The sequence below is a fragment of the Calliphora vicina genome, chromosome 4, assembly GCF_958450345.1.
Source record: "Calliphora vicina chromosome 4, idCalVici1.1, whole genome shotgun sequence".
NCBI classification, from domain to species: domain Eukaryota; kingdom Metazoa; phylum Arthropoda; class Insecta; order Diptera; family Calliphoridae; genus Calliphora; species Calliphora vicina.
Window position 1 is genome coordinate 30,006,168 of NC_088783.1, and position 23,280 is coordinate 30,029,447.

The window sequence follows — 23,280 nt, forward strand, 5'->3', positions numbered from 1 at the left end:
AAACTCTACTAACAATGAGACCACTTTCTTGAATGCAATTAATGAGAAGTGGACAAAAGCAAAAATATTTCTGCATGAAAATGTCCATTAAAATTTTCCAGAACTTTTGCTTGAATAACCAGACAGACCATAATTAAATAATTGGAATAATTTATAACTAAATTTAAAATAAATTTGTTATGATAACGATATTAGTCTGTTAAAATTATTAAAGTGATTTTAATAATAGGGTTTAGCAATTATAAAATAAGTTAAGTTTAAAGTGTTTTCTTGAAGATTAAATTATATATACACTGAATCAATTAAGTCTCCGTACATACTCATAATATAAACTAGCAATTTATGGTCACTTTTCAATACATATTTAAAACTTTTTTTAATTTTTTAATGGACGCTCTTTTAGCGTTTTTACAATATCCTTGATTTGGGTTAGATTTTTTCCTTCATTTTGCAAGTTAATAATAATTTTCTTTCTATCCATTAAAATTTGCTTATTTTTTGGATTCCCTGACAACAACAAAGCTGGTCCATTCCATGCACAGCCTTTAAAATGCTGCAATTGCTCAGAAAGGAGGACCTACCACATATTAAATTCAATTAAAATTAATATTGGGATTCCTTGCCTTAAAACGATTAACTGTACGGAGACTTTTTTGGTGATACTTTTCGTACAATTATTGAGTTTATGTAAAATTTTATGTTTTTAATGAAAATGTTTGTAGTTTTTTTATGTTGATTTCTAGTTTATAAAATTAATTAAAAAAAGGTTTAAATATGTATTGAAAAGTGACCGTAAATATCTAGTTTATATTATGAGTATGTCTGTACGGAGACTTAATTGATTCAGTGTATGTATATTTAATGAACACTTTGATTAAGTTTTATATTTGTATGAATTTTGTTCATTCAGCCATATTATTTAGCTTAGAGAAATGTAATTTCTGATTGATCAGCTTAGTAATAATTGAAATACAAATAAATTTGCATAATTATTATAATAATAAATGTGTAAGTATCGCGTTTTCTATTAAAAGGAATTGAAAATATATTGACATGTTTAGATAACACATGCTTGATTGCGTCAACACCTGTAGATTTATACAGACACATGTGTATTGAAATTATTAATAAATTGTGTATGAATATTTTATTATTATAGTTTTAATATGACAGCAGAATGTAAATGGGGTAAATTCTAATATTAAGTTATTTTATTAAATGGTTGCAGGCCAAACCCGACCCTACACTGGGTGGAAACATATATAGTTGAAGTGTCGATTACATAGAAATATTGAAATATTAGAAATAGTTAAAGCTTATGAAAACCAGATTTAGACCTAAGTTAAGAACATAATAAACCTAGAGACAATTATTAATGAATCTTAAAAATAACCAAGGTTATGCAAAAATTGTTGCAGCAACATGTTGATATAAAATGTAACAACAACATGCTAGTAGAAGAAACTGTTGCAGCAACTTATTAAATTTTAATTTTTAAATATATCTTTCAATTTACTTTTAAAATCATAAAAAAATTAAAAAAAATCCTTGAAAAATTGTATAAATTATGGAATATCTCTATATTATGGCTAAGCTTGTACAAGACAACTATTGAGTTGTATGCGGCTGGAAGAGCACTTTCAAATCATACCCGATATTATATTATTTTTGTTTGGGATAAAATAAAAATATTTTTTAAAAAAACTAAAAAAAAAACTATTTTTGAAAATGGTCCAGTTCACGAACGGTTATCACTAGACCCAAAATATGTTGGGAGACATCCTAAAACAAACTAGGGTATATTTTCACGTGAAAAATAAAACCACTTTTTTCTGTGAATCAGGCACAACTATAAAAATCGAAAACTAGTTTTTTAATTTTTTAAATTTCGCTTAAAATTTTATTTGGAAACGTTATTCGATATTTCTCTAAGTTGAAACATTTGGATTTCAGATGACGGAGAACAACTTTAGAAATGGGAAGCATTGAAAATCCAAACGATAGTTTTAGTGGGAATTAGTGCAATCATGGGTCTTAACTATTGGGTTTATGACTTAAAAATGCGTAATTTTTTCAATTTTTTTAGCTTTTTTTTAATATTTATAGAATAAACAAGTAAGAAAGTATGGTCGGTCAAGCCCGACCATATAATACCCTACACTAAGTAAAAGAGCAAAAAAAATTTTTTTTAAAAATTTCAATAATTTATATTTTTGAGTGATTTTCGGAAGTGGGGTTATATGGAGGCTATGACCTATTATGGACCGATCACCATGAAATTAGGTCGTGTCTATATTAAAGTTAACTATGTTATATTTTGTGTGTTTACCAACATTTTTAAGCGATTTATGCACGTTAAAGTGATTTTCGGAAGCGGGTCTATATATATACCAAATAACAAAATTTGGTGACATGAATTTTGTTTATATAAAACTTATTTGGAGCGGAATTTGTGGAGATACATATATAAATTAAACATTTATGACCGATAAAGTCCAATTTCGGGAGGACATTCGTATGGGGGCTAGGTGAAATAGTTGACCGATTTCAGCCAGTTTCAATAGGCTTGGTCCTTGTGCCGAAAAAATAATATGTGCCAAATTTGATCGAAATATCTTCAAAATTGCGACCTGTACTCTGCGCACAAGGTTTACATGGACAGCCAGCCAGCCAGCCAACCAGACGGACGGACGGACAGACGGACATCGCTTAATCGACTCAGAAAGTGATTCTAAGTCGATCGGTATACTTTAAGGTGGGTGTTAGATTAATATTTTTAGACGTTACAAACATCTGCACAAACGCATAATATCCTCCCCACTATGGTGGTGTAGGGTATAAAAATTGCTGTACTTTTTAAAATATTTATCTTTTATTTTTAAACATTTGTACAATAAAAATTTATTCAAAGCATTGGCCATTGTGAGCTAAGAAGTTTTCCGATCTATCTTTCATCATATGGATTCCGAGCCAAAAGAACTGCTCAACTTTTCAGGCTAAGAAGGAGCTCATCTTTTGAAGCCAAGAATCTGTTCCCAAGTGAGGCGTATCCCAGAGAAAGCATTCTGCTTCGATCGTAACAAATAGTAGTCGGACGGGGCACGGTCTGGACTATAAAGCGAGAGAGACAAAACTTCTCAACCACTTCATTCCAACTAAACAATTTTCAACAGGTCCGAGTATTATCATGATGGAATATTACAGTTTCATGTCTGGACGCATACACTGGGCGTTTTTCGGCCAATTCTTGCTTCAGAAGCGAAGTAAGTTGTGTAGACGGTATAGACTCCTTCTGAAGGCCTGGTCAGTTTCCCTTATGGTCCCACAATATACAGAGCATTACCTTAGCGCCATGTATAATTGCCTTTGCTTGGCAGGGCTTCACATACGATCTCTTACGCTTCCGGTTGTCGTAATGGATCCACTTTTCATCGCATGACAGACATTCGAAATCGTCTTTCAAGGTCTCACAGCTTCAATACGTATAGTGCCCAATTTCTATGATTTTGGATGAATCCTGCTGCTCGCAAAAGTTTAGAATTTACTGATTGAGTAGCTCCCACTGACTCTGCAAGCTCTTGTTTAGTTTGACAACAATATTTATGAAGTAATGTCTCCAATTATTGGTCTTCAAACTTTTTCAGAGCAAAAAAAAAACATATTTTTTACACTATAATGTTCAATAATTAAGTGAAAATAAATGAAAGATATGAGCAGCCGCAGAACAAAATGCAATTTTTCGAATTTTTTTACAAATTGTTTTTTTTTTATTTTTATAATATTTGGGTTGAAATCTTCTAGAAAAAATCAATTTCCCAAAATTTTTAAATTTTCAAAAAAAGTACCTTTTGTTCTGCGGCTCCTCATATGTACCCTAAAAACGACATATAAGTTATTAAAAACAAAAACCCTCACACATTCTTTAAGTTGAGGCTTTACTTTGCTGTACTGAACAGTTTTGAGCCCAGATATAAAAGGGTTAACAATGTCCTAGAAATTTAAAATTGCGAACATGTAAATTAGTATTTGAAATTAGATACATGTTGGAAAATACTATACGAAATGTATTTTTAGTTCATTTAAATCGAAAACTATTTGTTTAAAATTCGTTAAAAATTTTTTTAAATGTAAAATTTATGATTTGAGTGAAATTTTGTGATTTTTTTTATTATAATATGTTATCGATATCTAAAAAGTAGGACAAAACTCCTACTTTAACCTAAAACATGAAACTTCAAATAAAATGTTCAACATCTAAAAGTTATCAGATTTTTCCTTAATCTCAACATTTGGATTTCAGTGCTGTATCTTTGAATTTCAAATAATTTTTGTTAGTTACAAGCATCCAACAAAACATTAAACATTCTCATCAATTGTAGGCTAAAAAAGTATTTTTTTTGAACTTAATATATGTCGCCAGTGGCCAAGAATTGTTTAAATGTTTAAAGAAAAAGACACTCAAACCAAAATACAATAAAATACAGGTTTCCTTTTTATTATTTATTTAAAATATTTCTTTTAATTAGTTTTTACATGGCTGAACAAAAAAAATTTAAAGACTTTAAAACAAACAAATTTAATAAAATCCTTAAAAACTAATTAAAAATAAAATAAATAAGTTGCTTTATATTATTTTAAAATTTATTCTATTAGTGATAGTTGAAATATATTTAAATCTATTATTTCTAAAGGTCATAAACAGAAGTTTTCATAGAAATTGTAAGGTTTTTTATGATCTTTATATTGTTGTTGCAATGAGTCATTATAATTAAATTGTTTATTGCATTTTAAGGAAATTAAGTGGAAAAAATCATACAAAAGACTGCAATAAAAACACTTACATCCATACATATAATGAAATATAAAAACAACAACTGTACAATTACAAATTACACAAGTACAAAGATAACTGCCACTCCAGCTTACAGATACAAAAGCAAAAGTTAATGTAATTTTACATACAACAACTACAAGTCTTTAAGCTATTTCATGAAACCCTATTTTATACTTGTGTATTCACATAAATCAATTACAACAGGCGTAATGTTAAAGTAAAAATAACCTTTGTACTTATTTTAAAAAAGAATTTATTTAAAATTTAATACTTATTGTCTCTCTCTTTATTTTGCAGCATGTTGGGCGGTGTAGCAGGTCGCCACATGTCGAATCGTCGACGTGGCTCATCACCAATGGTGCGCTTGAGCGGCACCGTTCTAAATGCTGGCAGTATAGATGGCAGCATTGGTGGTGAGGGTAGTGGAGGTATGAATTCACCATATATACCGAAAATTCCACCCAGACGTCGACGTGCCGTTACCACAAGTGATCACAAGAGTTGTGCTCTTATACAAACTAGACTGAAATTGGGTGATATCATGTAAGTACAAATTTGTCCTTAATTTTATGAGAATTTTTCAAATTATTATTAGTCATGTTAGTGAAAATTACAATACCTAAGGCTATTAACCGGAACTCGGCATCGGCTTTGAAGTGAGAACATGTGTTTCAAAGGCTAATATTGAATTGCGTTTTGCCAGTTATTGAAAATCTATTTTACCTGTGCTGAAATCTATATTTCTATATAATTCTAATATAGTTTTGAGGGAATGGTATATAGTTATTTACAAATTTAGCATATTGAACATATTTTTCATTGCTCAGAATATATTTTGTCTGCCAACATTTATGACAACTAAATATACAAAATTAAAAGACGCTAAAGAAAGCTCGATTAAAAGAAAATTATTAATTTTATTTTGTTCATAATCAAATGTCGCGTTCTTGTACCTAAATCATATTCAAGTGTCTGAAAATTTTAATTCAAATCAAAATATTTTTTTAAAACAATTGTTTTTAATATGTTTACATGTGCTGAAAGAGGAAGGGAAGCAACAATGCGGTACTTGGCTAAAATCTGCTAAAGAACAACTAATCGGGGCATTGCAATGTACATACGCGATGAAGTTGTGTACCAGTGCCAGAAATCCTTAGGCTTAATTCAAAATCAGGGCACACTGTTTCTTTATAGAGGTCCAAATGTAGGAAGGGATATTACACTATCAAGCTTCGATGCTCTTTCCAATTTAAAATTGAAGATTCTTGAGAGTTGTCCGTGCAGTGAAATTGTAGTTTCTGGTGATTTCAATGTACACAACTCTTGTTTTCTTCGCGACTCTCTCCACACGACTACAGAAGGCCAATATGTTGAGCTTTTCGCAGCGCACAATCACCTTGCGCAATTATTGAATGAACCAGCACACATTTCACGTGTTGAAGGGTACCAAAATAACACTCTTGATGTCCTTGCACTTCTCGGTGATTCTGATCATTTCACCATTTTCGCTTCCTTTTCGCTCTCGGAGCTTCGCAATATTTCACAAGCAGCTAAGAAACGTTAAATTTTTATCTACAAAAAGGCTCGTTGGGCTGAGCTCAACGATTTCTTTCGGCATTTTAATTGGAAATTTTGTTTCCTAGACAAGAAAGTCAATGCCATGGCGAAAAAGGTTAAGAAAGTAATCATGTTGGGAATGAAGATTTTCATTACATTAAAGAAATCCTAGACAAAAATCTTGGTTTAATCAGACGTTCAAAATAGCAATCACATCCAAAAAGGAAGCATTTAGAACTTGGCGCAGAAGCTGATACGCTACGCATAAAAGCAAGATCTTCGTGTGCCAAAGTACTAAGGCTCGAAAAAGTTCTATACGAACAACGCCTTCGTACTACAGTTCTTACTGATCCACGGGGTAGTAAAAGCTATTGGTCATTCGTTAGAAGACTAAAGCATAATGCTAGTTTCACAATTCCGACTCTGGATGGCCAAACATTCACGTGTTTGCTAACCTTTTAGCTGAATTATTCGCAAGTAATTCTCACTTGCAGTGATTAATCAGTAACAGTTCTTTCGAACTCGTGCTATAAAAAGGGTTTTTTTTTGTATCTCAACGCAAATAAGTCTCCTGGGTCAGATGGCTTACCAGCGGTGGTCTTGAAGCAGTGCTCTTCGTCGTTAGCTCGTTCATTAGCTAAACTGTTCATACCGTGCAAGTGTATTTCCTGTATCATGGAAGGTTGGTAATGTCACGCTAATTCCTAAAAAGGAAGAGGTTAATAATCCTATTATGTACCGTCCTATAGCAACTTGTTCTGCACTTTTCAAAGTTATTAAATGTATAGCAAGCATTTGGGGTCCAACAAATTACTTAATGACCGCCAGTATGTCTGCCGTAGAAGACACTCTACGGGAGACTGGCTAGCCCTCCTATCGGAGAAATGGGGTCGTTCTATTCACCGTTTTGCTTAAATTAAAGTGGTAGCTCTAGATATTTCCAAAGCGTTTTATAGAGTGTGGCATGGTGGACTTTTATCAAAACTTATAGCTTTTGGTGTCGGTATTAAATTCTCTCGATTTATATCGAGCTTTGAGTTCAAGATAAATTCAGGAGAACCGCAAGACTCCGTTCTTTCTTCTACTCTATTCCTTATTTTCTAAACGACCTTCTACGTCAAACTTCCAATCCTATTTATTATTTTGCAGATGACAGTAACATTTGCCATTCATATACATTCAATTACAGATCAAGCCTTGCGGAGATTGGGGTAATGAGGCAAAATATGAATGATTCCCTAAATCGGGACCTTCTGACTATCTCTGAATGGGATCGTGCGAATAGGGTTGCTTTCAATAGGATCACTCGCAAGAGTCAGTGTTGCATGTTGTCATAAAAACGATAGACAGACCTTGTCGCTTCATCTATATTTATGGGTGGCATAAATATTGTGGAATCAGACGCTCTTGATGTTCTGAGCATTAGAATACAATGTGATATATGCTGGTCAAAACACATTTTTCAATCGGATTTCTGAATCGGTGTAGGAATTAATTCACTCCATCTGATCTCCTCACTATTTACACCACTTATATCCGACCGAAAATGGAATACAATTCTCATGTATGGAATGGTGCTTCAAAGTCTATTTTGGAGCTGATCGACAACCTACAGAAGAGGGCGAAGGTTTTTATTCGAGAGAGTAGAGTACCCAACTCTTTTGATTCGCAGGAGCACCGTCACAATGTGGACTGTTCTATCGGTACTATAATGGAATGTGTTCTAATGAAATTAGAGAACATGCTCCTGATACCCGCAGATAAATGTGTAATACACGTTTTTCATCAAGAACAGATCCCTTTGTAGTGGATTGGCTAGTGGACACCACAACACACTACAGGGAAAATTCGTTCCACGTCTGTGGAACACACTTCCCGCTGAAGTTTTTCCTGTTATTTTCAATGCAGGAAAGTTCAAATCGAATGTCCACAAACATTACTGCCTCTTTACTCCTTCCCATAATCTACTTTCCTAGTAGGGGTCATACCCTGAGTGCTGGTCCAGGAAGAAAAAAAATAAAAGAATGATATAGATAAAAAATTGCAAAATATGATTTTATTTGGGTATCAAAGGATTTTGTTAAAATTTCCCACATTTGGGTTTTAGATGACGGAGAACAATTTTGGATTTTGGAAGTATAGAAAATAAGGACCACACTAAATTCCTATATTCTCATCATTCCATTACAAAGCTCAGTGGAATTTATAAAAAAAAAAATATTTTTTTAGAAATAATCCAACGTAGTACTTTCCAAAACTACGACTAATTTAGAGATGTTACACAAAATATGAAGATGATACTACAATTCAGTTACACCTTAAAATATACATTATATGAGTCTATCAAAAAATGGTTTTACTTTAAATTGCCACATAATGAACTATTTACATCTTAATTTTTTATTGATCCTCGGTTGTTTTTTTTATAGAGGCGAAGATTTCTGAATTGAAATAAAACAGAGAAAAACTTTTTTAACATCCATCCAATTGGGTTTATTAATTTCTCCTTCTGTATTCACAACTCCCTATACATATATTCATCCTTTAAGTTGGGAAACAAATAGTAAATATTCGATGGAAGCCAAATAGTCTACGTATGAACAGAATTATACCCAGATATTTTATACATTCTATCACTTTATTATTTTATATTGAATTTGCACATGCATTTCTTATTCAAATCTGCATGTGTATTTTCATGTATGTATATAAATTATCTTTATGAGATAATCCAATTTTAATTGCCTATAAACACTGTTCTTTATGTTGTCAACCTATTTTGTCATCAACATACATTGTCACAGTGTTATGAGTGTGAGCAATAAAAACCATACGCAAACATAAATTTATTCAAATACTTTATTTTATCATGTACTAAATGCTTGAAAATAATTGCCCACAAAACTAAAGTAATGTAGGTTTTTGTGTTTGCCTAAATATGTGTGGCAGTAAAACACCTGTTGATTAAGGAAACAAACTTGTGGTATAAATCTAGTATTTGTACAACATAAAAGCTTCCTAAAAATAATAAAAACAACCCTTGAGAGAAAAGCTTCTAGCCAAGACAAGAACCTTGCAAAGTAAAGAGTGTTTTTGGGGAACATTTAGAGAAGCTTAAATTTTATTAAATCGACCCAGGAAATTAAGTGGGTAATAAAGTTAATTATACTTTTATTACATTGCTTGTAAATAAATTATTATATGTACAATAATATTGAGATTATTTATAATGACAGCTCACAGTTGTATTTACGAAAGCTTTCATTTTGACAATTACAGCAAAAGTTATTATTGTGCATGTGTGCTTTGTAGAAAATACAACTAACCGAAAAAATATGAAAATAACAACAACAATACACAACTTCATTTAAGTACATTTACATATACATTGGATTTTTGTGTACGTGTGAATGAAGAGGGGGTTGTTTTTCGACCTCATGCGAAACGACTATAGGCCTCATAAAAAAGACAACTATACAACCCCCAAAATGTATTAAATTCATATATTTTTCTTATTTACTCTTTGCCATCTGCAATTTGTTTTTGCTCTTTGGTAGTCTATGGACATTTCTTTTCGTTTTGACATTTCTAGCCTGAAATGTTCACCCATACAGGGAAACTGAAGTGAAAATTTTGGTCGTTGTATGTTAATGTATTGGTGTGTTAAAGCTGTAAAATACATTGTGACCAAGTTTAAGTGTAAGGTTCGTTGAATTTTTTCCCCAAATGGTTAGACTTAAATCGTTAGAAGCTCTGTGAAAAATTGAAAATAAATTGGTAAAATCCTAATAAATTGAAATAAATTTGTGAAAAAATTCAAGTATTTAGAGTAAAGAAACTAATTTGCGAAAATTTGAAAGGATTAAAATGGATTTCGAGTGTTAAAAGTTGATTTGCAAAAAGTGTTTCTGTTGGGAAAACGTAACAGCGTGATGTGAAAAGAATTGTGAAGACAAGAATTTTTTTTCTTCTATGCTTACGGAAAATTCAATACACATGTATGCAGGTTTTTGGGTCAGGGGGCTGGTGCTGATACAAGTGAATCTATGAAAAGTGAACAAGAGCGGGTGTGCGCGGTCTAATCTGAGGTTGAGGCAAAATCCTTATACCTACATGAAATTCTAAAATAAAAAAAAATAATAATCAAGAAAAAAGTGGAGCAAGTGTGAAAATTTAATTTTTTTCCAAATGAAGAAGAAAAATCTCGATTTTAAAATTGCATTTAAACAAATACATAAAAAAAGATTTACATTAAATACCCGGGATTAAGTAGAGAATTAAGGTTAAAACCTCCCGAAAATAATGAAAATGTCTTAACTAAAGTTTAACCTAATTTTAGGGGCAACCATTTTTTTCCCTTTAACTAAAATGAAAAGTGCTGAATGAAGAAAGTGTATGAAAATTCTTACATTTCGAATGAGTAAAACGAGAAGAAAATAATATTGTAAATTAAAAACTAAATTTTTGTTGAATTAAACAAATATTAAGAATTTGTTCATAAACTTAAAGAGTGTAAAATGAAATCAGTAATTGAATTCCTGATGCCCAGAATTTGGAAAAAGGACCCTTACCCTTAAGGAAAAATAGGAAAAAAAAACAAGAAGAAAAATCTTTTTTTTTGGTATTTTTACATATAAACGACATATCGTCGCCGTAACCAACACAATCGTGGTCGTTAGTTAAACGAACACAAGAAACGGAAAAATTCGGTCAAATTTTCCTTGAACATAATCATGCGTGTATATGTTGTACACACATGTATAACTATGCAAAAGTTTGTAAGTGTCTGTGTATATGTGTCTAAAAATTTTAAATTTTATTACTGTCAACATTTAATTCATATGTAAAGTAATATGAATCTAGAAAAATAATAATAATTATACTCTATTTTAAACTCCCAAAAAAACATAAAATCCCAAGTGCGTTAATTTATTTTTTCGGAATCTATTCTAGTTTTTTTTTGGTTTCGTTTCGAATCCAGTTTCAATAGAAATGCGTGCTAGAAAGAAACACTTGATTAGTGCATTCCTTTATCTATATATAGTGTATTCGTTAGCGGTGTTTTGCATTTACCAACATGATTTTGTTTTCTAATACACTGACATATACTCTCGTTTCTTCTAGTTTACTTTCTGGCTCTCGCTCTTTTTGATTTCTGGGAGAAATTTACCATGTGGTGTGTATGTTAATAACAAACAAACAACAAAAAATAAAAATCCAAAAAGGAATCATCAACAAAAAAGTTTCGTTAAATTTTGTTTTATTACAACCAACTACTACTTAAAAAATAAGAACAACAAGAAAAACAATATATTTTTTTTTGTTTTCCTTTTTACTTCTCGTTCGTATTTCCTTACTTTAATATTGTTGTTGTTTTTGTTATAACTTGACAGGTCGTTGTATCCCCAACACAGCTGATTTTAATTGTTTGAACTCACACAGATATTCAAACACACACTAGCACTCATTGAAATAAAATCATTCTTCACACACAATGGAAAGAATAAATAGAACAAACATTTTTTACAACCCCCTTAGAATAGAGATGACAATTAAGTGGGTTTCTTTTTTTCTAACTTTTTTTATTCTGATAAATTAAACTGATTGTAAAGTAAAACTTTAAAAAGTTAAGAATTTAAAATTATGTTAAATAAATTTGTAATTTTATTGTAAAATAGCATTCTAATATAAAACCAAAAATATACTTATTTTAAGAATGAGCTCTTTAATTTTTCTTACTGAAGTTTGTTATGCCTAAAAATATTGGCCCAACAATCTCTCTAAAGTATATCAATCGATTCAGGATCACTTCTTGTGTCGACTTGTTGATGTTCATCCTTGAAAACCTTGCTATCAAACTATATGCTGTTATTTTGAAGACAATACAACGGAATTTCGCAAGAGCTCTTCTATTAGACTAAAAACGAACCCTATTGAAACTGGTTCAATATTCCGTCATACAAGCCTGAAATGTAGAAATGGTTAACCTCACAATTAAGCTTACAAATATTTTACCGATCAGTCAATAAGTGGATATACATAGCTGCAATTAATTGTTAACAGTTAATTGCTCATAAATCCCTTTGTAAAATTAAACTCTGATAAGTTTCATATATTCGGAAATAATGCCGACAAATTTTGTTACGATTGGTTCATAATTGGTATTAGTTCCCATATTACGATCACTTGCGCAAAACATTTTATAGTACACAAATTTATTCGAATCTTTTCAAAAAGGAAGAACTATAAAAGTGGATTATGCTTGATACAAATCTCGTTAATACATACAAATTTTCATTATCAGCCCAATTATGAAAAAAATTCCCCGTGAGTTTTTTCCCTTTTCGTTTTTTAAACATAGAATTTGAATAGGAAAAATGAGAAAAGGGAAAAAACTACCGGGCAATTTTTTTCAAATTGGGCTATATATACATATATACTCGGTATAGAGTATCATATGGGTGGACTTAACAGACTATACTTTATTACTTCTTTCATTTATCGGTTTCTTTAAGTATCTGATTTAACCCTTCAAAATAAAACGCACATGACATTATTTCTGACTATGTTTTTCACACTCTTGGAAATTTGGAAATATTCTTACAAATTAATTTTATACAATCCCAATATTTGTATGAATATTTCGACATGTTTAAGTGATTTCCACGAAAGAAGCAACGTCCTTCTTTTAAGCATTAAAAACTGTATAAAATACAAGATGTAAAAATAAATATTTTTATCATTAATTTATTTTTTAATACAATTTGAATGCTTGCCATACAAAAACTGAAACATTTATTAAGCTAAAAAAAAACACTTTATATATCGAGATTTCAAGATCCGTAAAGCTTCAAATAGTTTTTTGTTTTATTTATTTTCAACAATTTAGCCTAAATGTAGACCAAAACACGGTCATGACAGTATAGGATCGACTCTACTACCAAAAGGTAGTAAAATCCTATACTCATTTTGGCGATTTTGGTGACCATTTTTTTGATGAGCCTCCAAAGATTGCGAAGCTCAGTGGGCCCTCTAATAAAAGGTGTTATCAGTTTTTGGCCAACATGTAATTCAGACTTGGTGATACCGCTTAACTATGTATATATAGCTAAGAGTCCACCAAACAAATCTTGTTTGCATTTATTTTTTTTAAATTTTCCGCATCCTTTTTTGAAAATAATATAGTTTTTCACTAACAATATTTAGCAAAGTTGTAACTTTGTAAAGCTAAACAACTGTTGCGAACATATCAATGCAATCTGAACGTGTCTAGGCACTCTAAATAGTTGTGAAATTTAAAGCATAGTTAATCCTTGAGAAGGTCTACAAAAATATGCTTACATGGTTATCTCTGAGGGGCATACGGAGATCTGCTTAGGTGTAATTAGTGAAGATACCGGTTGAAGTGAAATAAATCCTGAAATCATTTAAAATTTGCCTCGTTGACGCAATCTAACAGTTCTATATAATATGCTATTAGCTATAGAATAAATGATGGAGAGAATATGTCAATGCAAATAAATCTCTTTTCATAGATAAAGGTGATACAATATTACATGGCAATACATTCTCATAAATTAGGTTTTGACAACAAGATTTAAAGACATTTCACAAACTATTGCAAGATGGAAAAATGTTCATCACCAAAATAATGTTTTTAAGCATTTTTATAAACTCATTTTCTGTATGCAGGATTTGTAAATGAGGATCAAAGTTAATTTTAAATATCAGGGGCCAAATTACCGCATTCAATATCGAGTAAAATTTATCGAAATTTTCTTATCTGAGATTATGGCATTCGATATCGAGCAAGAAATTTAGTATATTTTATCATAAATATCGAATCAATTTTCGATACGATAGCTCATTCGATCACGAATGCGGTAACTCTATAAGAGCCATCACTTTATTTTCACCCAAACAGAGAAACGACCCTACAGATATTGTATTGTAAGACATTTATACCACACTAGGATCGCCTGGTGGCCGCAATTCGACCACTTTTAAACGCTTTTTACCACTTCTATGGAAAGAATTTAAAAAAAATTATATTCTGCAAGTCTAGAGAAAATAGCCTTTCAAACCATATATGTTTCATCAATATTGATGGACAATAACATACTTAAAAGTGTACCACAAAAAAACTTGTAGCCTATTTATATATAAGATTTAAAATAAGATGTATTACTAGAACTGCAATTCCGATATGGTATCGGCGTTACTGACAAACTTGAGATGTGGTTTACGTTCCTGCAAGTTTAGTTTACATACTTAAAACCAGATTTTTCTCTTTACACAGCTTTTTAGAGTACGGATACGTTATCAGCTTTTTATAATTACCTTAGACTTTGAATTAATTAGACTTATCTTTCGAGAAATTATCTCTCCTTGTATGTAAAAAAACAGAAATATTTCTTGTAGATATATTTGAAATCTCATTATGCAGTGTATTAAAGAAATACCTATTTTGCCGCCATTTCACACATTTTTCTATTGGTTGTCCTCCATTTTTCTTTATGTGCCCATTTCCAGCTAATATGTTTGTATCAAAGGAAGTAAATTTACTACACAGTTCAAAATTTTCAAATGTGTCCAAAAGCCAAAATTTGCGTCAAAAAATATTTCCAAGGGAGCTAGTTGTACTAACCCCCCACAATTTTGTTAAACCCCCTCCCCAAGCACTCATCCAATATTTTCAAATTTCTTAGTTTTTAGCGAATTGTTTTTTTAATGTTATCGGAAATATTATTAGAAATCTTGCTTTCAACATAGCTACATATACCTTCTATATCACTCTTCTTGATCCATAAATTAAACATTTGGTGTTCAGTATATATAGTTTTAATGCAATAAATCTGACTAAAAACTTATGGAAAATTAAATCTCTTCTGTATGAAAAAGTCTTCGTAAGACATTCTCATAAATGGGGTATAAAAATTTAAATGACTACTTTTTAACAAAATTTACAAATCTTGTTCCACGAGGAAAAATTTTTTAGTAAAAAAAATTAAACACTGTTGAAGAGTTTATTTATTTAAATAAATTTGTGTAAGCGGAAAACGAGATACTTTTATACCAATATATGTTAATGAGTCGCATCCAAGATCATACGCGAAAGTTTTTGAAACTAAATGCTATAGTAAGCTTTAACAAACTTTATACCAAAATTGAGGGGGCCCAAATAAAGCTTTCGTTGTATAAAAACGCATCTCTATATAATTCATTTAAAACTTAAATCAATTAGTGAACCAATTCGTTTTGGTTATATATTCAGCTATATTCAAAAATACTTTTAAAACCCGTTTATAATGCAAGTAGAAAACTAAATATTTTGATTTTATTTAAAACTAACGTAAAAAGGAGTTCACTGTTGTAATAGAGTTAAATTTTTTTTTGTTCTGATGCTACTAATTTTTCACTTAAAAATATTTTTTAAACCGCGGTAACATTTGAATCCCTCACCAACGTTATTCTCTCTAACGGTTTTTACACGCTGAATTACTTATTTTTGTTCATACAGAACAAAAAAGAAAAAAATCGTGAACAAAATTGACTCAAATTTTATGTCGAAATAAATTTAACTAGAGATTTAACAAGTAATAGGGAATACAATATATCACTGAATTTGTAACAGGTTTGGTGGAAAATCTTATCAATAGATTTCAATCGAATTGGGTGACCACGCGCAGATAAAAAATATAGTTGTGCATGTTTACTGTAACCATTTCAATATTGTTACAAGTTTTTAACAATATTATAGTCACAGTAACTAACACAGTGGTAACCATAATATGGTTAATTTATGATTCACATGATTCTATCAACCATATTTATGGTTGCAGTAAACAAGTATATGTTTGTGACGACCATTTATATGATGAAGGACTCACCATATTATGTTGCTCTCGGCTTATGGGTATCATAATCTGAGAACAACATATTATGATAGAATTATTCATCATAAAAATGGTTATCACAGGCATATACTTGTTTACTGTAACCATATATATGTTTGATACAATCATGTGAATCGTAAATGAACCATATTATGGTTACCACAATAATGCAAATAGTTACTGTGCCTAAAATATTGTTAAAAAACTTGTAACAATATTGAAATGGTTACAGTAAACCATTATAAATATTTTTTCTCAGCGTACAGTATTCTAAAATAGAGATCGTTCATTTGGACTAATTCTTTGTTTTAAAAGGGTGTCGATTCACTTTTTCTTATGAAATGTTACAACCCTAAGATCTGAACAGCGAAATAGCTTTGTGTCAGTTCCCTTACCTCTAGTTATTTACTTCAAAATAAACTCTTAATAATACCTCTTCTTTTTTTTCCTAAAATCTCGCAATTGTTAAAACTGTTTTTTTTTCATTTCCTATAAATACTTTGCATGTGCTGATGTATTAATTTTGTCTGTGTGTTGAGTAAATAAAAATAAAATTCATTTTCACTTTTTGTAAATGGTATAATGTAAGTGAGAGGATCTTATGGGTGCGTAGGTGAGTGTGTGTGTTCTTAGGATTGTTTACATATTTGTTTATGATTTTTATGTTTTTGTTTACATACATCACTATAAACAATTGTACTCATGCACCCACTCATTCGTCTACCCTGACTCACTCTCTTAGTCACTTGTAGACACTAGTGTGTGTACACAAGGAATTGATGTCTCACATCAACTCAACGTATGTAAAATATACACTTCATTTTTGTTGTATTTGTATTTATATTTATATTCGTATGTATTTGTTTGTTTATCTTTATAGTTCAAGTGTTTATAAAGAATGGATGGATCCTATTGTTTTGTTTTTGTACATTCATGTTTAGTTGTTTGTATTTAACAACATCAACAACAACTACAACAGAAATAGTTCATTTAATCAATACAAAAGACCAAATTCATTGACCTGTCGCGTACGGTGTTAAATTTATTCGAAACTTTTTGTATGTAAATAAAAAAAAAGTAAACACAAAAAGAAACAAAACATTTTAGAATAAAAGAAAGCACTTCAGACTCCTTGCAGTCTAAAAATATTTTTTGTAGCTAAAATTAAAGTTCTTAGAATTCTTTATAAAATATGTAAATACATACTACTGTGGATAGCAAACAACCTATTTTTCGTTGCAATTTAGGAAAGTTTCCACATATCAAAGAAATATTTAAACTCTTTGTTTCAAATTACTGTTATTAAGTATAGATTCTCATTAACTTTTGGTCGCCTACAGTTTGCTGTTGTAGTAAATAATGAGGGAGTTTTTCTCCAAGTTTCATGTCCTGTTTCTTTTTAACCATTTAAATAGTTTCTTTCATGTATTTTGAAATTGTTTCCTGATAAAAGCTGAGTTTAGCAATATTATGTTTCTTTTCATGTGAACTGTTTGTCCTACATTTAATGACTTTAAAGATTAGAAACAAATATTTAGTTCCACTTGCTGTATGTTTGTGCGTATAAATGAATCAGTGTATTTGGGTATGTAGTATAGGGTAAGCGATTATTTGACTTTTTCTTGAAACCGGTTTTCGAATAGTGGAAATTTAAATATAACTGATTGTGATTTTGACAATTCTGAAACAATTTTCTTTCATAATGAAAAATTTTATCATAAAAAAATATTTTCTAATAATTGTTTTCAATTCATTTCAATTCAACTTCAAACTAAATTCATAAAATAAAATGAAAATGAAATATAATTTTGTCATGATTGTTTTAAGATAACTATTAATATATTTAATTTATCCTCTAAATTATTGTTAGTATTTCATCTACATTAGAAGAAAAATCCTGCTCGTCATTGAACAAACTTCAACAATAAAACCGAAAACCCGGGTTTTTAACCCTTTGATATCCCGAGTCGATCACCCTAGCATGCATGTAGTTTATTCTATTTGTGACATTATTTTGTGGCATTTTTTAATGCGGGTTTCTTTCCAAAGAGTTCTTAAAAAGTATTTTACTTCTTTAGTAGTTGCATATTTATTTGGCAAAAGACTTTTACATTTAAACTATGTTAAGAACTTAAGATTACACAAAAACATCTATAAGTTTTACAATTGAAAGAGACTGATAGATGAACTTACCGTAAATATCTTTAGCGTTATCTGCAATGGAAAATAGATGACGAAATTAGTTTGGTTTTAGGTTAATAAAATATGTACTACTAAATAAAACAAGTAAATATAGTAACTTAAGTGTTTCCAATCGTAAGAAAAAAACTGTATTTAAATAAAAAATTTGTTTATGAAAATCGTTTATTTGTGAAAACTAGGTAGACCGGATTGATATCTCCAGAATTAATATTTGCTTTAATTTAAATTTCTAAATCGACTCCGCTATCTATAAAGAGTCCCATAAATTTTATCTATTTACCATTCCATTAATGCATTCAGCACGAATTAATTCGTTTTATTAATTCCTTAGTACTTCAAACTTATTGAATTAATTCCTTCCCAATAAGCAGTTTTACTGGAATTGAAGTTGAACTATAGTAAAGCACTTTATTTCAATAGCATTATCCGGTTTTTTTTAAATATTTAATCTTTTGAAATATTTTTCAAGTTTAAAACATTTCTTTACATTTGCATTCAAGTTAAATTCCATTAAAATGTTCAAGTGCTTGAATTTTTTGGGGCTTTTGAGCTTATTGTGTTTTTGAATCATTTGAATCAAGTTTTCTGTAATTTAAATACATTTCAAAATAGCTTTCTAAAATGGATTGAATTTTAAAATTTTTCTTCCATCCAAATCTAAGTAAATTTTGATCAACACATTTAAAACAAACCTGTAAATGAATCATTCATTTTTGAATTAATTCGCGAATTATTCATGCACTGAATTAGAAAATTTTCAACTAATTCTTTTCACACAAATAAATGAAGTCAATGAAATTTGAGTCAATTTAAATGAATTTGTTAAAAATTAATTCATTTCCAACTCAAATGAATTTGTCAAAGTGAATTGCAACTTATTTTCTATTCATTTGAATTGAATTGATTTTTAATTAATTCAAATGAATTAGAAAAAAGAATTAGCAATTCATTTGAATTGAATTGATTTTGTAAGTAAATCTATAGCAATCACTGTCGTTTTGTTATTCAAAACATTTTTTATGTAAAAGAGAGCAAGCATTACTCTCGTTTTGTATAGCATAGTCCAAAGACAAAAAATTCTTAGACTTGAAATTCCCATGATATACTGGAATTGTCAGATAGCGGCAGAATAAGAATTGAATTACTAGGTACTAGGTATATAGGGAAAATTTAGTTTATTTGCTAAAAGAAACTTAAATTTTTTGTTTTTCATTCCCCCTAGATCTGCTCTTAAATTTGATTGATTGCAACTCATTTTTGATTTCATTCATTTAAATTGCAATTAATTGTTCTAATTCATTTGAATGAAATCAAAATCAATTCAGTTCAAATGAATTGGAAATGAATTGCAATTCACTTTTAGAGATTCATTTGAATTGGAAACGAAATTCAATTCTGCCTAATTCATTTGAATTGATTCAATTTTAATTCAATTCTTCTTTTTTGGGAAAAGAATTAATTCAAAATTTAGCTAATTCGTAATGAATTAAAATTAAAAAATAATGAATCATTTACAGCTGTGAGCAGAAACCATACCGAATGAAAAAATATTTTATTTTTTAATTAACACAAATTAAAAAAATAATCATTCAAAGGATGAATTCTCTTATGAATTAAATCCATTATGAAATGATTCAACAATGAATGAATTCTATTTAAATAAAAGCCTACGATTGAAGCTAAAGAATAAGTTTTTGTGAATGGATTTAAGGAAATCAATTAAGGTTATATTGAACTAAACTCAAATTGAATAAATTACTTCGAATCTATGGTTCCTCAGCTATTTCTAAAACGCATTCCTGTAGCCAGTACTCGTTCTAACTAGTCTGGCGTGGAGACCAATGACATTTGTTTGAAATTGTCATCAACACAACCTACACGCAGAGAAAAAATATAATTGGGCATGGTTACTGTAACCATTTAAATAGTGTTACAAGATTTTTAACAATATTATAGTCACAGTAACTATTTACATGATTGTGGTAACCATAATATGGTTAATTTACGATTCACATGATTGTATCAACCATATATATGGTTACAGTAAACAAATATATGTTTGTGACAACCATTCATATGACGAAGGACTTATCATATTATGTTGCTCTCGGCTTAAAGCTCTGAGAACATCATATTATGATAAAATTATTCATCATAAATATGGTTGCCACAAACATATATTTGTTTACTGTAACCATATATATGGTTGATACAATCATGTGAATCGAAAATTAACCATATTATGGTTACCACAATCATGTAAATAGTTACTGTGACTATAATATTGTTAAAAATCTTGTAACACTATTTAAATGGTTACAGTAACCATGCCCAATTATATTTTGTCTCTGAGTGTAGAAGCAATTGAGGAATTTTTATTTTTCTTTGCTTCATTTATAGAATTATTTTAAGAATACTTATATTTACCGAAAAAATGTCTGATAATCGATTTGTCTGTTTTTTCAACGTCAGCTGCATTATAATTGAATTAACAATCATATTAATCCCTAATATTCTTGCAAAAAGACTCGCTTCCCCAACTTTATTACTTTTCCTTTTCATTTGTTCAATTGAATAAATATTATAAATTTTTTTAAAATTATTATTATTTTTCTTTGATTTAAATTGTTGGATATTAATTTTTTATTTTTCCCAAAAACATAAAAGTTTTTATATCGGTTCTATAAAGTTGTTTCGGAACTAATTCGGAACTAATAAGAACAAGTCTAGAACCAAATTATCATTAGCTCCAAACATATGATTCCTTTATAGAAGTCCTTTGCAATCAAAATATGGTTTCATAGAACGGGTTCTACAACTAGTTACGACATCACTATTTCCAAGGCAGCCATTTAAGAATCTGAAATGGTTTTGATTACACTCATTCTAGAACAAGTTCTAAAAATGTTCGTGGCAATAATATACAATTACAGAATCAGCACACAATACCAGAAAAGTAAAAATTACTAAAAATAAATGTTATTTAAAAGTTTTTGTGTCAAAAGAGAGTTTGTTTTTTAAACTTGATTTAAACTATATATTCCATCTTCCTAGGTTTTGAACTCAGGTTTTTTATAAGAGAGATATCAGAGAGAAAGGAAAACACAAATAACAATGCAATATTCTCAAGCTGTTATAATGACAAAAGGTGATTCAGGGCAATAAAATACAAAGCCCATGCAAGTAACAACATTTTCGTTTTTCTGAACTTTGTACTATAAAAAAACGAAATTTATTTCAATAATAATGGTCCTTCGAAACTAGCGAAGTTTTTGGTATGACTGACAATTATTTTAAAGGCAATATACCCATGACTTATCAAATTATAGTAAAAACATTGCTTTAAATTTATTATAAGTTTTTGTTAGTATTGTCAAATAAAATAGAACAAGTTCATTTGAGTAAGATTCCGGACCCCACAGAGAGCCAAAAAAATATGTCAACAGATCAGCAACGCCATATAAAAGTGATAGTTTCATTTCATATATAATGTTAGAACTATAATCGGTATCTTTGTCGTTTCCTTTCCCTCTAGAGTACTTCCAAAGAGCATTGAATACCACTGAAATACAATTCGATAGTTAGAAAAAACATCCTTTTCTTATAAAAGATAATTTGCCAACTCTGATGTAAGTAACACAACCCACTCTAATATTTTATGGGCTGTTTACACAAATATAATCTATAAATGTATTACAAATATTGTATAATTTAAACATTTTCTAGAATCCAACGACCATTTTCTTTATAAAAACTTTCATTTTTAAACTCTTACTTGTAACTCAAGAGATATTTCAGCCAAACTACAGTTTTCTTGACGAAATTGTTTGTGATGTTTTCTACCCTTAAGGGATAATAATACCATCAAACTATACTATAAAATGTATTGACTGAAAAAAAGGAAGCTTTATAAAATTAATTTGCTGTTGGTTTTTATTGTAGTTTTTTGCTAACAACCAACAACTCTCTCAAAATTACAAACAATTCAGTTGACTGTTTTTTTTTGTGTAGGCGGCAATGATAGTGGTTGGATGACTAATAACGAACATTGATTTCATAAAAATTTAATAGAAGAATGAAAATAGAGCAGCAACTGTAAAGAAATATAAAAATTGTTGTATTAAAAACAATTTAAAAGTTGTGAAATTCAATTGACTTTTGGTTTGACTATGCTTGTAAGTATGGTATGTACATATTTGTTAATTTTGTTTGGTTTATTCTATGCTATATTTAATGACCTAAAAGTTCATGAGCAATGTCAAAATCAATTTAAGAAAAATCCAATAAGACATTGCTACCATCATACATTTATTCAATAACACTTACAAAACATTACCGTTTCACTTCTTAATAATTCAATTATAAACAATTAAATACAATATGCACCTTTGTAAGCAGCCCTGTAGGTAAGAAGAAACAGACAATGAAAAGCAAAACTATGAAAAAAAGAACCACAAATCCATAAATATAATTCAATTTAAGACAGTTGTAACAGACATAAAAAACACTTGTAATAATATGAAGAACTAAAGGCAAAAAAAAAAAATAATAATGAAAACGTAAATCTACATAAAAACTAAAATGCATTTTTAACACGCAGCAATACCTTAAATACATTCATATATAAGGAGTACCATCAGTGAAATTAGTTCATGAGTAAAATATAAATTTATATTAATAAAATCTTCAGATTTACTTATGGTTTCATTCATTCCTCGCTCTCGAATGATAAGCATAGCGATCGAAAATGGATTGAAATTTGCTTCACAGATCTAGTTATGTGATTGGATC

General features: G+C 29.7%; 1 protein-coding gene across 1 annotated transcript in view; it reads left to right on the forward strand.

Annotated features, from left to right (window-relative positions):
- Positions 1 to 5,132: 5,132 nt before the first annotated feature.
- Positions 5,133 to 23,280, forward strand: part of cac (cacophony) — a 210,149-nt gene continuing 192,001 nt past the window's right edge. Inside the window, exon 1 of the mRNA XM_065509066.1 lies at positions 5,133 to 5,377. Within this exon, the coding sequence (XP_065365138.1) occupies positions 5,133 to 5,377 (245 nt within the window). The remainder of the gene's footprint in view (positions 5,378 to 23,280) is intronic.